Source organism: Bactrocera oleae, chromosome 2 (genome assembly GCF_042242935.1).
Source record: "Bactrocera oleae isolate idBacOlea1 chromosome 2, idBacOlea1, whole genome shotgun sequence".
In the NCBI taxonomy this organism is placed as follows: Eukaryota; Metazoa; Arthropoda; class Insecta; order Diptera; family Tephritidae; genus Bactrocera; species Bactrocera oleae.
In genome coordinates this window covers 25374265-25391425 of record NC_091536.1, presented here as the reverse complement: position 1 = coordinate 25391425, position 17161 = coordinate 25374265, and the positions used below count along the sequence as shown (strand labels likewise).

At 34.1% G+C, this 17161-nt stretch overlaps 2 protein-coding genes across 15 annotated transcripts in view; both read right to left on the bottom strand.

Moving 5' to 3' along the window:
• The window catches only part of Rbp (RIM-binding protein), a 49958-nt gene extending 36503 nt beyond the window's left edge, over window positions 1-13455 (bottom strand). For 12 of the 13 annotated variants that reach the window (XM_036377101.2, XM_070112867.1, XM_036377103.2 and 9 more), the window contains exon 1: window positions 11739-13455. The gene's annotated coding sequence lies outside the window, so the exon portion shown is untranslated. The remainder of the gene's footprint in view (window positions 1-11738) is intronic. The other variant, XM_070112863.1, reaches the window with a different exon arrangement.
• A 1611-nt stretch (window positions 13456-15066) lies between these two features.
• Window positions 15067-16975, bottom strand: Ccm3 (programmed cell death protein 10 Ccm3). 2 transcript variants are annotated; one of them, XM_036377124.2, is made up of 5 exons: window positions 16716-16975; window positions 16442-16649; window positions 16243-16375; window positions 16019-16183; window positions 15067-15329 (listed from the first exon to the last, which is right to left on the bottom strand). In XM_036377124.2, the coding sequence occupies exons 2-5, from the start codon at window positions 16569-16571 to the stop codon at window positions 15245-15247; spliced, it is 513 nt and encodes a 170-aa protein (XP_036233017.2). In that variant the 5' UTR covers window positions 16572-16649; window positions 16716-16975; the 3' UTR covers window positions 15067-15244. The 2 variants fall into 2 exon arrangements, with proteins under 2 accessions (XP_036233017.2, XP_014087789.2); XM_014232314.3 differs by having other exon boundaries at window positions 16442-16619; window positions 16716-16974.
• Window positions 16976-17161: the final 186 nt, after the last annotated feature.

The window sequence follows — 17161 nt, the reverse complement described above, 5'->3', positions numbered from 1 at the left end:
GAATATATATATTTTCTAATAGTAAATATCCTATGTCCTTTCTTATACCATTAAGTATGATATAGGTGTACAAAGTTTCATGATGATCGATTACGTGGTTGCGGCGTGAAAGCGTAACAAACCTACATTCACATTTATAATAATAATTATGGAAGTATGGATTAGTATGGATGGTATGAACGATAAACTGGCTTAACTTGCTGTGCGAATACAACTATAACTGAAAATCAAAATTTACTTAATTTACTTATAATGTTAATGCTGCAGTCGACTCAAAATCCAGATGCTTTCGCATGCAACGTATTTGTGCAATACAAACTTTGTAGCATATTTCATTCGCTGAGTACACAATTATTAATCGTTTTATGTACAATCGTATTACGTACTCTTCTCGGCTTCACCTTCATGCAATTAAATTTCATTTCATTCTCCTTGGTTTATTGAATTTTGGTATGCCATTTATAAAGTTGTGTTTGCCGTTTATTGGATACTGGCAGACTGCACATTGGCAGCAAATATGATTAAACGAGTTTGAAAGCTGCTGGATTGTGGTGGCGTATGAGTAACTTTTAGGTCTGTAAATATGTATGTATGCCGTTGTGCTATGTTGCAATTTGAGGTTAGTTGGCACTTTTGAACCACAACACACTGTCGTCGAAAATATAATTTTAATTAAACTGAACTTTTAACTTTTGTTTAAACGCAAAAGTGACACCATATGTTTTCGAAACCACAAGAAATATCAGAACACAGCCAATAGCTCTCCAAATGATTAAAAAAATCTAATATTAAATCAATAACAATTTCCTCTTATATTTAATAAAAATGTGGATACATATTTTCAGGAGCTCTGCCACAAGAAAAAGGCAATTAATTTTGCACTATTATTTACATAGAATTTTTTTTATCAAATATTAAAGGAGGACGTCTTACTTAACTGTAAAGCAAATGACGTACTGGTAAAACCCTTTAACTTGTACAAAACGGAACGATGAAGGAACGAATCACAAATGGCTTAAACTTTTATTTCCAAATAATTATAAATATTATTATCGTATTTTAAGAGAGATATACTTATGATATAGCACCTTTCACAATTTGAAGAATCCACCGTTCTACCTTAATGTTTCCCTAAACCAAATCACACGACTTAGAATGGCAAATGACGTACGAAACCATGCGTATGTATATTTACTGTACTCTAACAAAATTCAATGACCCTGCTCAATGCTGGCGAAGTGAGCCAAACAAGCTATAGTTTAGAGCCTTGAGATATGACAACTTTTTTGCTTACACATTCGGTTAAATCTAAGGACAACGGCCAAATGATATATCGCGACTGTAAGGCGACAATACGTTATAAGTATAAATGGCAAAATATATAATATATTGGAAGGCACAATTGACAAAATGTGCTGGAATATAAAAACGAAGAAGGTATGGTTTTAGTGCGTAACGTAGCAAGAACACAATCGAAAAGAATTGACTAGAAAAAAATAAAAAGTGGGTTTTCTTTTTTTTCATGCTTGTCCATAGCTAGTTGCTGTGTTGACTCATTGAAGGACCACCAAACGAATTTAAGTGGCCTTTACACGATTTTCATGGAAGCAAATTCTCCCTATAGGCACAGCTGTACAGGCATATACACATCCTTTCATCTACCGAAATTTGTGAATGAATGTGCTTTGTTCGGTATTATACTCATTCTTGGTTGTTTGTAGTTCATGCACCCCGCAAAGCACTCAGATATTTACATAGAATCATATGAAACGTACTTTGTTTTGCTAGCAAACACTCATACCCAGTCACACACTTAAATGCCATACAATAGCTTATATAAACGTACATATATATGTATGTATGCGCATATTTTGGCCGTTACTTATACGCAGTGGACAGTTGGCATTTGGCAACACTCCATCACTCCGGTTAGTCACTTATACGCCCAGCATGCAAAATTACACACTTATTGTATTGGTCACTCATACGCCCTGAACAACAGCTCTCGCGCTACTGGTAAACAAAAAAACGAAAACACACACATGCACACGTGGTCGTGGTCGACGCTAGTTTGTCTAGACAGTTGCGCAATTAAATGAGATTACATATTCGCTCCTATGAAGGCAAGCTTGAGCGTAGAATGGCTATTGTTTGACTTCGTATGGACCAACATCACGAAGAGTAATAAAATGGAAATTATAAACTTTATGATTGCATGATTGTGCCAATTCCGGGTGGGTTCTATATTCATTTTATTTCACATTGTATGGGTTAACGAATAGTCAATTAAAATGTGGAGTAGAAGAGCGTTGTGATTATGTGTGTCCCATAAGTGTGCGCTCATTCGTTTTTTGCTTGAGTTTGATTCGAATAATTTAACGCTTATAACGAATCACTTACAAAATAGTCAAATGTGGTTTACTGACAATTACAAAGTGGTATTACATCTCTATACTAACAACAGCTGAAGCAACATCCCTTACAGTTATCTCTCCGCTATAGACGCGTATCATCAACAAAAATCTGCAGGTCATAATCTCCATAATATAAATTTTCAGTGATAACTAAAAAGACTTCTCGCATAATTTTATGCAAGTTAATATTTTATGGTATTTGGTGGAGATCCTTTCTGTTTTGCATTACCAATTTCCAACACACATACTCATATCCTTATACTTCCACATATGCAACTAATAGATTACTACTACAGTATACGGACTGACAATAAAACTATAAGTGCATATACACCCACTACTATACATATCTATATATGTAAGTAGGTGTAGGTGTATGTATTCCACGATGCAGCATTTAAGGGCGATACGTTCACCATCTACAATACTTACTCTAGCCTGTTAAGTATGAACACGACTTCACCAATACATGCGGATATATGTCGAGGTTTGAAGATGACTAATAAAGTGAAGATAGATGTTAAGGAAGATAAATCAATGAGAAGAGCTTGACATTTCTACTTTTCATTTAGTGCTTCTACTACTCTGTACTTCGATTAGATACCAGCTGAACCGCGCAGACATGCCAGGCATTCATTCATGCAACCGCTTAGCAGACCCAATCGCAGGCAATTCATCGAAGCATGCACATACATGCATATACGTTTATACATATGTGGTTGTGAATATATACACTGATTAAACTATTATCTGCTTAGTGGCATACAGATACCAATACTTATTCATATTGGAAATGTATGAATCAATATAGGTGCAAACACGGTTTGCTAAATCATGCAATCAGCCACCTACATCCCACAACACCAGTAACAAAACAAACAAAAAACACAACTGAAACACACAAAAGATCCAGCTGCAGCAAAAGAGGCGAGCAGTGCAAAAGCAGCAGTCACGAATTCACAAGATACACACACGAAAAATTTGCATTGATACATGAACACTAAAATTTTCTTATTTAAGAAGTTGACATCTTATCAATTTAATCATTTCATTATGGAAAATTTGCAACTAATACTTTCCTCAATATTTTTAATTTAACTTTGCCAATTTACCTTTTGCGTTTGGTAGTAATTTTTGCAAAGAGTTCACCCTTCACCCTTGTCAATTTTGATCAAATGGTATACGGTTCTTTATTGAACTAAGTGCTATTCTGAAGATATAACGGTTTTCATTTTTTAATACAAAAGGAAAAAATTACGCGAATGCCATGCGATAAACAAATTTCAACGTCCTCTTGCTCAGCCAAACACTCGCGAGATGATGACGAAAATTCGCACGCATAGTCACAAATGCACAAACACTTGTGTACATGCACAAATATCAACGAACGTTAACGTCAGAACAACGAAGTTGGCATCGTTATGTTTATACCAATACGAAAAGGAATTTCTGCGTAAATTTATATGTTTAAGTATGGTATTTATATATAAAGAAATTCGTATGCAAGCATGCTTACGTACTGACATGTACGCGTATGTGTGTAAGACAAACACTCGTACGTTTTAACGTATGAACCCGAGCAGCACACGAGCTAAAGTGTCGCCTCTGGCCACTAGTTGCTGCTTACACATATTGCTGCAATGTGACAATTGTCAACGAATAAGTGACGAGCAATACAAATCCAGCGAATTCCTGAATTGAATTCTATGTATATATGAACGAGTAAAATACAAGTAAAAATAACGAATAAGTCAACGGACTTTTTATAAAAAGGGGTAATACGAGCGAATATAGATAGGTTATGTGAGCGAAGGTATAAAAGCATTAACGGATTAAACGAAGAGATTTAACTTCCACAATGAATTATTTTCAATAGACTAAATGTGTATATTAACAGCAATATCAAAGAAAATCGAAAGCAAGGAAAACTTCTTAGCGAAGCGGAAGAAAGTGACAAGAGATAGTGGAAAAGAGTTGAAACTAAGAGTGCTAAAAGCAAGGTTTCAATATAAATCGAGAGAAATTACATATGTACACATGTCACTAAAGGTTTATTCATTACAATAAAATATTTTAATGAAATATACGCATTAGCTGTAGAGCTTCCCTAGGGCAATGATGAAAAGATTTGTATTAATCCACAACGCACTTTAAAAAGGTTTGTAGGTTAGCTAGGTGAAGTCAAGAAACTAGATGTGAATTAATTTAAATATTATCCTTATTTAAATGCTAAGATTTCTCCGTTAAAACTATTTATTTATGATACTGTTATTTATTAAAATGATCTAAAGAGTTTTCAAACACATGACTACCCAAACAGGACACCCAGTTTAACAATCAATCTCTAAAACGTATGTAAGCTTTCCGTTCTCAATTTAAATAACGGGACCATATTCATCTCTTAATATTGTGTTGAGTTCTTACTATGCTAGCCTTACTCTTAATCGGGACGACCACAACGAGTAAGAAATGCGCATGCCAGTAGATACAACAAAAGTAAGTGGTAAAATAACCGTAACAGAAAGTAAAAAAACGCAAAAACAAAATGAGTAAACATCAAAAGAAATGTGGGTGAAATAGTTAATCAAAAGTGACAGCTGTCACAGGGCCATGTTGGTGTTCAGTGGGAAGCTATGGGTGTACGTGTGACGTAAGAGAAATATAAGCAAGTATTACGAAGAAAGCGTGAGTGCCTGCATTGGGCAGGTACATATTCGGGAGTTTAGTAGTAGTTGTGGTGAAAACACCACTCTGTTATGCACTCGTATATATTCGTATATGAACGCACAAATATTCAAGAAATCTCAAACGAATTCACATACTCCTCCATACGAAAATACAAAAATATAAAATGCTACCATATATCCTATAATTAAGCCAAAAACTAAGGTAAAATTCCTGGTGTGGGATGACAGCAGGCAGGCGCATCCTGGATTAAATATGTTTTGCGTTCTGCTCTATCACATGTTTAATGTACAAGTATGTATATATGTATATCCTGAGCCACAAAAGCTATGTCAACCAAACTTAGAAAAACGTCTAATATTTCTTGATACATGGTTAAAATGGGCAAACAGATTAAAACCACCTTCACAGTTCTAGTAATATTATGTTCAAAACTGCCAAACGTGGTACAACGATCCAAATAAAAGAGTCAGAAACATTGGATTTTCCCGTAAAGATAGTAGGGATATTTATAAATCATCAAATCACTATAATTTTAACAAAACATGTTACCGAAAATGTCGGTCAATCGGTAAGATACCTCAATGTAATATAGAGGACAAATGATAGCTTTCTCTGATGCAAAAATGTGTAAAATCGGGTCAATACTTCCGATTTAGGGATTTTCGACTTTTCAGTTGACCTTATACCTTTTAAATTCTTCAATATGTTTCATATTTTACCCATTATTTAATGTAAGGCTGTAGAATGATTGGAATAGGCCTAGATCTTGATCTAAACTCCCAAATCTATCAGATACCCAAAATATGAAATTTCTTTCTTTTAAGATTATTCTAATTAGCATTATGTTATCCGCTGGTAAAAATTAGTGATAATAATTTAGAAGCTAAGTATGATTGTAATCAATGTACACATTTTATAATATATAATTTTGCCAACACCTGAAAATATTTCTCCGGCTTTGATCCTTAGCAATTCCTTCCATGTTTCAATACTCAATATACCATACATTCAGACAGTTCTAGGCTATAATGAGGAAGATATGGGTTACGAGAAAGATAGTTACACACATTTAGCAAAAAGGAGACAGTTAAACATAAAGTCTTCATCACTTTAAATCACGTGTAAATTAACCAACTTGAGATTGAAAATAGGCATGTGGAACAATTCCGAAGTTCAAGCAGATAATACGCAAGCTCGTCCAAGTTCCGATGAAGGTACATGCTAAAGGGGAGTGAAATGCAAATATAGGCATGTCGGAGGAAAACATAGTTTATAACCTGTGTGTCATCTTAAATTAAAAGCGCAAGCGAATGGAAAATTGTTCAGGAAATTACATGTATTTTTGGCTTGTAAGTAGCAAGCAGTAATTGAGTTCCATAAAAAATATCTCCAACTTTCCGCGTGTCTCATGTTATATGTTTCATATTTAATTGATTACTTTTATTATTAAATGAAACACATTAAACACTGTAATGCCTGTCAGCAGGGGTGGCTGCTCAGCTATTAAATAACGCCAATAACATCCAGCTGATTGGGGAGGAACATCACAGCTCAGTGCTTGACTGTGACTGTGGTTTTGCTTGCACTTGAGCGCACCGAGGGCGTTCAAGCGAAATTAACTGCAACAACTACTCTATATGACACCGAAAGCAACAACAATATCAAACACAAAACGAGCAGGAAAATTGCTATTAGCGGTACAAGGCACGACCTGTTCCTGCAACATCTGCACCTGCAATGCATTGGCCGCACTTGCATCCGCCAAGCACAATATATCCATCTCGAAGCCAACGTCGGCTATACTTAGATATCAGAAGCAATGCAATGTTTGAAATGTCGATGGTGGGGTTACGACCATGCTGGCTATGCGCCGTGAAGTATCTTGGCGGTATCGTTAGACATTCACGACAGTATTGTGGTGTTCCCTACATACTTTATATTTTGAATAAGTGCAAACGTTTCCCTCATTATCCATTTGTATTGTGTAAGTATGAACAGATTTATGGTCCAAATATTACAATTTTAATAATTAGTACACTCAGAAAAGCACCAAAAGCGGGAAGGTGATAAAGAACGCTAGCTGTAATAATTTTCCAACAAATATCAAAAGTAAGCCTTTTTTATATTATAATAGGGAATATAATATAGATGAGATAAAAACTGTTAATTGAGAACTTTATTTTTAAAGTATTTTCTTTCCAATATAAGGTTTTGAATATAAATGTCAGAAAAAGCACCTATAATCACCATCATCTTAAAGCCAAGATAATTTATTAAAGCTAAGCATTCTGTAATGCTGGATCAATAAATTTCCTGTCAATATACTTCACTGTATTATGCATGTTTGACCAAATAAGACAAAGGCGTTTGCTTGTGTTTATTTCAAATTATTTAATCTCTATCTGCCTAAATATCCATTCAAGTGGAAACAGCAAATTGTAAAATCATAACATTCTTCAGATTTAGTACCCCAATGAAATTTTTTCTGTTTACAAATATTGGAAAATTTTGGAAATCAAGAGCGTGTAATCAGAGCCAAAAGAAAATCTCTAGTTTTATTTAAGAGATTGCAAAAATGTTTGCAAATTGGGTTGGAAAACAGATCACTGCCATATCATATTATCACTTGATGATAAAATATTTCAGCAGAAAGAAGAGGTCGTAACTGAAACAAACACAAGATCCCTTTGGTTGCCATTGGGGGTCCTGGCTTCAACACAAGTCCAACAGCTGTACTGAAGTTCAACCTAGAAGTCAATTTATCATATGTCATTTAATTCTAATTAATAATAAATTCACAGTTCCCCTATTAGCCAAACCTTAAAACGAAGGCTTATGATCTGCTTGACAGATTTGCTGACCTGTCTACTCATTGACACAATTCTTAAAATGCTATGAGCACAGCGGCAAAGGAGACGACGTGCCGTGTTAACATTAAATATTAATATATTTTATTTAAGCATTGAAGCTTTGCCTCACTAAAAACCTACATTTTTTTCGTGCTGTCGTTCTCATTCCCTTCTTCCCTTCTTGTTTGACACTTATATAATATTTTGTTGGTTCTACCGTTTTCTCTCCCTAGTCTATGTCATTGCCTTTGTGCTTTTACGTTATACGATGCAACACTAGTATGCACTTAAGTCGTGTTGTAATTAGTATTCTTCTCCATTGAAATGCCTTGTGTAAAAGTGCCGGTTTGACTGTATCCACTCTGTATGTCAACGTTAATGCAAAAAGCGCGGACAAACATGTGAAAGGACAAGGGACGTCTAGTTTTCAAAAATCACTAGTGGAGATTTCTCAAGGTACTATTGTATTCAAAAAACAAATGTGTGCTAATGAAGCACCTACATGTGCACACGGCAGGAAAAGGCAATATGAAGTTTCGATGTGATTCAGTTTTGGTAATTTATTACAGAACAAAAAATAAAAAAGTATTGACAAAATTTACAAGGAAATAATATATGTATATGTATGGTATATAAGTACTTGTATTCTAGAATTCGGAAATCGACTACCATAAATAAGAGTAGATTAATATCTCGTCGGATGTAAAATATAAAAATTATAAAAGCATTGACGTGAATCGTCCGTATGTCATGAAAAACCGTCTAATAAATTATTATACCGTCATATGGAAATCACCGGTCATAGACGTCACGTACACAAGCTATTCAAATTTCTTATTCCTATAGGGATCATTTCTTTCCGTTTAACTCTGCCATCTGATGTTGACCCTTACTTTGTATGTGTATATATGTGAACGCATACTTTAAGTCATTCAACCACAAATATAATTAAATATTGAACTTTTATGAAATATTTAAATAGGTATTAGCTCTTCATATACTTCCATTCCAACTTTTTACTACCGCTTCCCTTTACTTGTCCTATGTACTTATTCCATTCCATTTGACTCTCTATGCGTCTGCTTCACACTCTTTATCTTATCTACACTTCAGCTCCAAAAAAAATCAACAACAATGTGACCTATTAAGCATATAGTTCTCATCATCTGCTTGCTCTTCAGTTGACGTTGCTGCCGTCGATGTCGACACCACCGGCGACCATTTTTGCCTTGGCACTGTCACCTTTCCACTATTTACTGATTCCTTCGATTATACGGAGTGGTTGATGTGCATGCTGTGCGCCTCTCGTTGTCATTCGTACAACTATCTGACAGTTCCAATTGTCAAGAGGGTAAGGGGTAGAATATACAGCCCACTCATATCAGAGAATGAAGAGAAAGGACTGAGTGAAAATACAAAATGCGAAATGGATTGAATGATTTGCTGCGATAGTTAATGTATGGTACATATATATTTTTGTTACTATTTTTAGTATTACTCTTGCTGTCTTTTTGATAATTCACATCTAATATATTTTATACTTAGCGCTTACGATAGTTTTGCCGCAAGTGTAACCACAAAGTGTAACCGTAGCAAATGAATAACCTTACTGCTTACCTGACAGTCGAGCTTTTAAAGGGCAAAGAACTGTTTAGCTCAGCGCTCTTTTGGCACTAGGATGAAAAGTAGGAGAATAAAAGACAAAACTATTAACCTAATTTCTCGGCAGATGCGGTTATCGAGGTAACTGAACACAAATATATATAAACAATACCCATATAAAGAACCATAAACCTCATATTATTATGGAAAAACAGTAGAATCAGCCGATAAATCTAAATTGATAGCAGTACTGCATACTTTATGTACTGTTGAAATAAGACAAATCGTTATATGTTAAGTGATACTTAATCCACATACTTAGTGATCTTTCCAACCATTTAACATCTGCTTTAAGCAAGTTTATTATATTATTAACAGAGCTTCTTTGCGTTGTCCCATAAATGAAAGGCCTTTCTAGTTGTATGCTGCTTCCGAACGGTTGATGGTGTGTACCTTTTGGTTCAGATGCATGAAAATTATTCAGTATAATTTGAAAGAAGAAGCCGAGCTTTGTTTGAACTCATTGGCATTGTGCATAATGTTCCACTCATTCCTTCTAAAATGTATTGTCACCGCATTTATTTTAAACATTGCTGCATATGCCTTTTAACATAATACTTGTATATACACATATACCCAAATGAAAGCAGATAATTTTCTTTAAGCTACTCCATTGTGTAACGTTCTGCGTTGCGTGTTGGAAGGGTTAACAGCTAATTATGCATAAAGCCATTGGCGAGTCACGCACAAAGCTTCAATTTAACCATATTTTCTATTAATACAATGCCGCGCATAAACACATACACAACCGGGCCATAGAATTAGTATAATCTTTTGATATAGGGATTTACAGAAAATGTATTATATGGTCTGTTTTCAAAATATAATTTTTAAAAATTTTAATTGCTGGAGAGGAATATAAAGTTTGAACACAAATGTTACGTATGTATTAACAAAGCTGAGTCATATACCCATATGGTTCGCTTAGAACTGAATTCAAAGCAGCAGCCGGTGATATTTTACCCTCTTCAAAGTACTTTTTGTCCGTTTTATTGAATTTAAAAAACATCTTTGTGTACATTTTTATATTTATTATGTAGTTTTATTGTGTTCGGACTTGTACTTCGCTATATTTTTTGAAACCAATTTACTTAAGTATTATTTCTTCAATGTATTTTATATATTACATACATACATAGTTGCAATCTTTATAACCGAGTTACAAAAGAACCAAGGTTGCATCGAATTGTTAATTAAATTCATAATGAATTTCAAACTAAAACATTATAAAACAGCGTAAACAAGTATGATAAAAGTTGTTAAAAACTCATATTAAATCACTCGGAAGCACTATCTTGACATGATAAAATACCCAGAGACAAAACCACACAAGCAAGCAACTATAAACACTTAGTTCAACATAAATTGCTTTACTCGCTGTCACGCTTTCATATGAGGGTGGTTTCAGAACCCACCTCACTTACCCACTATCTAACACCCTCTCAGCAATTCTTCACTCACACCTATTCATATTCTCATTTATGCTCACGCTTTTTTGCTGTTAACTTAACAGTGCAGATACCAACTGGATGTGGGAGGGAAGGCACTTGGCGTATGACTATCGCAAGAGCAGCGAGTTGACAACGTCAAAGCAGTTGCAATGCTTTCAATGAGAAAATAGCCAACACTTGTGTATCAGATAGGAAAAGTAAAATCATTGTTGTAATCGTGTCTCTAAAACGATTTATAAGCTTTCGGTCTTACTAGCAAGTCAGAGATAACAACATCTGTGCATGTATGTGAGTGAGTATGCGCTTGTGCGTGTACAAGTATGTGGCATGCATATGTGCTTTCAATTGTGCACAGGAATGGGCGCAAGGGTAGATATGCACACAGTTATTACCTCGAATGAACACAAAGTGTAAATTTTAAGTTTTCTCTTTTTAATTTGATTTTTCATTTGATAATTCAAGGGGATGAGGACTATTTGCTTGCAACACTCGCTACTTTAGAAAAGCCAACAAGCACGCAAACCTTTGCCACAGTATGTTAACAAAGCAAATAAAAAAGTATTTAATAATTTGTTGCGAGTTTGGTACGTCGCGTTTCAAAGTAGAGGGGAGAGGAGTAATTTTCAATAAATGCTATAATTTACATTGATATATTGATGTGTGAGTCGACTTACATTTTTACGATTTTGCAGTTGTGAAATTTTGCTTTGTTTTAGTTATATGTGTTGGGATTGTTGTTGTTGGTCCTTTTGTTCTTGGTAGTTTTAACGTTCTCCCTAATTTTGTTACCTTCTTGCTGTTGCCGTAAGTTCGGTTGATTTCTTTGTTGTTGCTCCATCCGTTGCTGGCCGTATGAAATCATTTATGCGATTTGCTTTAACAAGCAACAATAAATTTCGCCAGTCAACCGACAGGCAATGAACCAGTACTATAACGGCGAAGCCGATAGTGTACGAGCACATGCAATGATAAAATGTGCCTGCGAGCGTGGTGGCGCGTGTGATTGTGTGAGCGTGCGAACGTCAACGCAATCAAGTAGAACACCTTTGCCGTCGCTTACGTGCTTGTCCTCCAACTGCACGTCTCCTTGCGCTCTTGTCTGCGTGGATGTGTATGTGTGTGTGTATTTGTCACTCTTTAAAATGTGCCACCTGCTGACCCTTCACTACCACTTCCTGCACGTTACCGTGTCGATATGCTTTTTTGGCGTTGGAAAGTTAAACTCTCCTTCGTACCTACTCCTTACATATGTAGTTGCACGTTTACTTGCGAGTTGAATTTTTATTGGTGATATTTTTAACTATTTGCAAATTCAATAATATTTTTTATATATTTCAATTAGGTGTAGTGCTTTTATTATAATTATTATTTGTCCCTTTATTATAATTACACACGAATGAGTGGTGCCCCAAATTAGAAAATATGTAATTTTTTTACTAATTCATTATACTCCGTGGTATTTGTATGATGCTGATTACTCGTTTACATTTGCATTCCGGAGGAATATAGATATTTTTCATAAATGCATTTCAATGGGTATAAATGCAAATATATAAATATGTATATGTATGTATTTTATGTTTTACAATTTTTTCACACCTTCTTTGAATGCTTATTTTTTCATCCAGAGCTAATAACTCAAGTATCTATTTTTCCACTTTAATCGTCAACATCGTCGGATACTTTGTTTTCGAAAAAAATTTAACTCTACCACCCGGCCAATTTATAGATTTATACATTTACGCAATTGTTACACTTTTCTTTCTATCTACATAATTTTTACACTTCTAGCCCATTTCATTCAATATTTTGCAGAAAGCACATTTTTAGCACATTTTCACTCGCGCAACCATGAAAGAAGCATTGTGACCGATTTTTATACAACTTCGTGCCAGCAGTTTTCTGTATAGGCTCTGCTAGCGCTCCGCTGGTGCTCCATTGGCGCTCCACATTTTTTGCTGTTACGCCTACTGCTGCGCGCTGGATTGCGGAGTTCAGGGGTGATTTTGTAGTATAGAGCGAATTTTTATGCCTGCAGATTTTCCAATGTGTACTCCTCTACTGCATCTAATGTGGTTTTACCTCCACATTTGCTTTTATTTTTGATGTTAGCTTATTTAACTGCTATTAATTATAAAGCATATGTTTGCGCTTCACTTTTATATATATACACAAATATTTACACATTTATTTTAACGCTAAATTCTTTCTGAACCTAACACCAAGATTGCTATTTCTTAATGAGAAAATTCCGAAAAGTGGGTCATCATCCTCGGTCGCTTGGTAGTGGTGGTGTTCGATTTTCGTGCTTCGTACGTAACGGTCGAGTTGATTTTGGTTTTGGCTTTCAGCAACGAATAGCTAAAATCGACTGCCACAATTTTTCTGCTTGCTAGCGCAATGCTGTAGTGATTATGTGGTACTCAATTCGTTTCTTCTATGTCCGAGGAATCGATTTTTATTAACAGCAACAATATAATAACAGAGCAACATACCCTCATCTCTGTATTTACTACTCTTAAATGCTTTGTACTCGTAAACTTAACAGTTATAGCCACCCCCATTGGGCAAAAACGAAGAGGCCCGCCCGCATATAACACTAGCTCTCTGACTGTAAAACCAATATCATGGATACCTCCTAACATCTCATGAACTGCAATTCACTGAGTTTCATATTAATGATTTTTATAAACTATATTTTAGTAGTTAAACTTTTTAAACGTACTTTCCTCCCTTTGAAAGAATAAAGAGTCGAAATGATAACAGTTAAGCGCAAATAAACAACAGAGTTCCGTTCAGGCTTCAATCACTAATAATAATGTTTATTTTTATAAATTGTGGATTTTTTTTACCACTACATTGTAATTTATTTTTATAAAAATGTATACGAGTATTTATTCGAATTTTTTGTTAATTCGAAAATAGCATATTTCGGCCTGTAACTGAAAGGGATCGCAGAATACGACAGTTTGTTACTCTCAAGGTGCTTTCTTGTGTGGGTAAGGGTTTATTTAAAACACTTAATCACAGTACCATAGTAGAAATAGAGAGCGAAAGATTTTATATTTGTTATAATTACTGAGCAAGAGGTTAATGAAATGCAAACTGCAGGGATATGTTTAGGATTATAACGAGTTATTATTCGCATAATTTAACAATTTTTTTGGAAAACAAGCATGTACATATGTACATATACGTACTACGTTTAGTGGATAACTGTCATGCCAGCAATATTTTAACTATAGAAATAATTGTGTAACAACAAATGATCTTCCAAACGTCATGCCAAGAGTTCGAGTGTTTTTATAAAATAAAAAAGCTTTTTTCACAATTCAACAACTGTTTAAATACAGTTTATCTGAAATTAGTCAGGACGCTTAATAACTGAAGTCGTATTCCATAATTAAAATTAAAATTGCTTGTATTTTAAAGCAAACTTAATTTAGTTTAAATATTCTGACACAGCATGTATGAACGAAAATTGGTCCCCACTACTCGTTAAGCTTTGGCAGAGATACTCATAAAAGAGCTAGAATGCAAAATTGGCCCACTTACGTGGTACTAAATATTTTTTCTACAAATCTTATTTACGTTAAACCCGGCCTCTTGTCGAAGTGTAGTGTAGTGGGTTGAATCAGTCCAAATTAAGCTTAACAAAAACGGAAAAATAGAAATGCCCCACTTTTTCAGTTTCTCTCTCTGGCATACACCAGAAAGTTAAATAACTTTTAAGTCTTTCGTAAGAAATAATTCTGAGAAATATATTATTTAGTAAAACAGTTTTTATTATATATTTTCGCGGAAGATAAATAACACAACTATATTAATGATATCTGAATGCTTTAAAAAACCTCTTTATATTTAGTATTAGTATTTAGACTCTTGACTGCTTCTTATCATTTTTACCAAATAATTCTGCAGCAAAAGCGCGTCTTCGTATTATATCTTTAAATAAAGTTACACTAATATTCTTCTGACTCTAATCGTTAGGAAATTAAATACTTTTATGTATACATATATACATTTATTTCGTTCAAATACTTCTTCTTTTAATTTATTCATATTCCATATTATATCAATAATTTAATGGGTTTTGGATTCATATAATGGATTACTTTAAATTAAATAAGTTTTGCTGTTGAAATAAAGATGCAATTCCACTAACGTTTATTTTAGTTTTCTATTCGCATTTACTTTTTACTGTCAACATTATTTGATTCGTTTGCCGTATCAGATAAAGTGCACTTATGAATACTGCATTCGATCTGGAAGTAAAAAAAGAAGTTTGATTTATTTATAGTTTTAATTTTTTAAATAAATGGCACAAAATTGGAAATAATGGCACACAAAAAGTTTCATTGCAAAAACCTAAATGCCTACTCATACCTCTCTATGAGATAATTATAAAGTTATTTTCTAACTATTACTTGTTACAAATTCAGTATAAGTAATACATTTTCCAGAAATCCCAACGACATATATATTTATATCGAAGAATAAGGGAAAACACATTTTTGATAATAATAATTTTTTTGGGAACGAGATTAAATTTCCAAATATAAATACTAATTTAAACACTTCATCAGACTAAGATTTTTCCATAACTCCTATGGGAATTAAATTTCTAACTCACCCCTATTATCTATTTCTTCATGACAACATGATTAATCAAGTGTGTCCGAATTTCTTATTGTAAATGGCAGTGACATTAATTAATTATATGATAAGACTTCCAAACATATATAGTGTGATAAGCATTAAGTACAGTATTAAAATTCTATTCTTTTAAATAATTTTTGAAATTGACATATAAGATATTTTGTATTATTTTTTCATATGAAAATATCAGTCGAATTACATGTGAGCATGTCTGTCGTAACATTATTATTCACAAACGTGATTTTACAAATAAATTATGATTATAAATCTACCAATGCAATATATGTATACTCACTGTCCCTCTTTGAAATATTCCTTAAGCGTTGTGCTAAATTTTTTGGAATATTTTACAAATTCCTTTTTACGTTGCTCAACCGCTTGTTTGCCTGTGACTCCTGGTATAAAGGATCCGATTTCATTAACCACATCCAATAGCTTTTTTATGGCGCTGGCAATTTCCCTATGTAATTTGAAAAATTATAATTATTACATCTACACATGATTATATTTCATATGTACTTAATGGTCTCCAAGAAAGCTTTTCGATCGGTTATCTCTTCGGGTATACGACTCAGTATGACTTTAAGGGCAACCGATTTGCGGTTTAGCTCTTGGAATGGTTCTTCAGTACGTGTAAGACGATACTCATGCACTGCAATATAAGTATGATTTGATATAAATATTTTCTAAACATTTTCATGTTTGTAATTCAGCTTACAATCCGGCTCGGCTATATTTCCTTGCAAACGAAGCACTGCTTCATTTAGATTAACATTTAGCTCTGCACGACGTATAATGGCCGCCACGAGGTCATAACATAAACCTGGGTTATTTTGCTCACATTTCATTATGGCTGAACGCAGAGACTGTGCTGCCCCAACATCTCGACGCTCCAACTACAAGCCAAAATATTAAAATACAATAGTCTATACTATACTGCGGTTGTAATTATCTTCAGTCTACTTGCACTATATTCCGGCGAGCATACAAACCTTCGCAATGATGGGCCTTAACAATACTGGAAAAATTAGAGAAGATGTTGGTGTTTCACCACCCATTGTCATTTTTCAGCTATTTTCTGCACTTCGATCGTTTATTCCTTAAGTTTTTTTTTCCAAAATTTACACTGCTCTATTATTAATTAACTTATGAAAATGGAATTTGAATACGAAAGAACAAAAATTCAGATAAAAATAATAGCAGTCATGAGAAATACCAATAAAACTAGTAATCGAATATATGAAAACGAATACAAAATACATGAGAGTTTGACGTTTAGGCAACAACATTAAAAGATGTGTTTAGTAATCAAAATGGGGGTGAATGGGAGTGAACGCAGAGAACGTATGATATACGATCTCTGTGAACGGTGTGTTGAATATCCTCAACTTTAAACAAGAACTGAATTTGCGAATGATGACAGATAAGTTTTTATAAC

What these genes read in the sequence shown, in the direction of transcription:
- Ccm3 (XM_014232314.3), bottom strand. Translation starts at nt 16,787, where the DNA reads ATGACAATGGGTGGTGAAACACCAACATCTTCTCTAATTTTTCCAGTA. An exon ending in TAAGGCCCATCATTGCGAAG is followed by an intron (nt 16,620 to 16,715) that starts GTTTGTATGCTC and finishes TTTGGCTTGTAG; the next exon opens with TTGGAGCGTCGAGATGTTGG. An exon ending in AAATATAGCCGAGCCGGATT is followed by an intron (nt 16,376 to 16,441) that starts GTAAGCTGAATT and finishes CTTATATTGCAG; the next exon opens with TGCATGAGTATCGTCTTACA.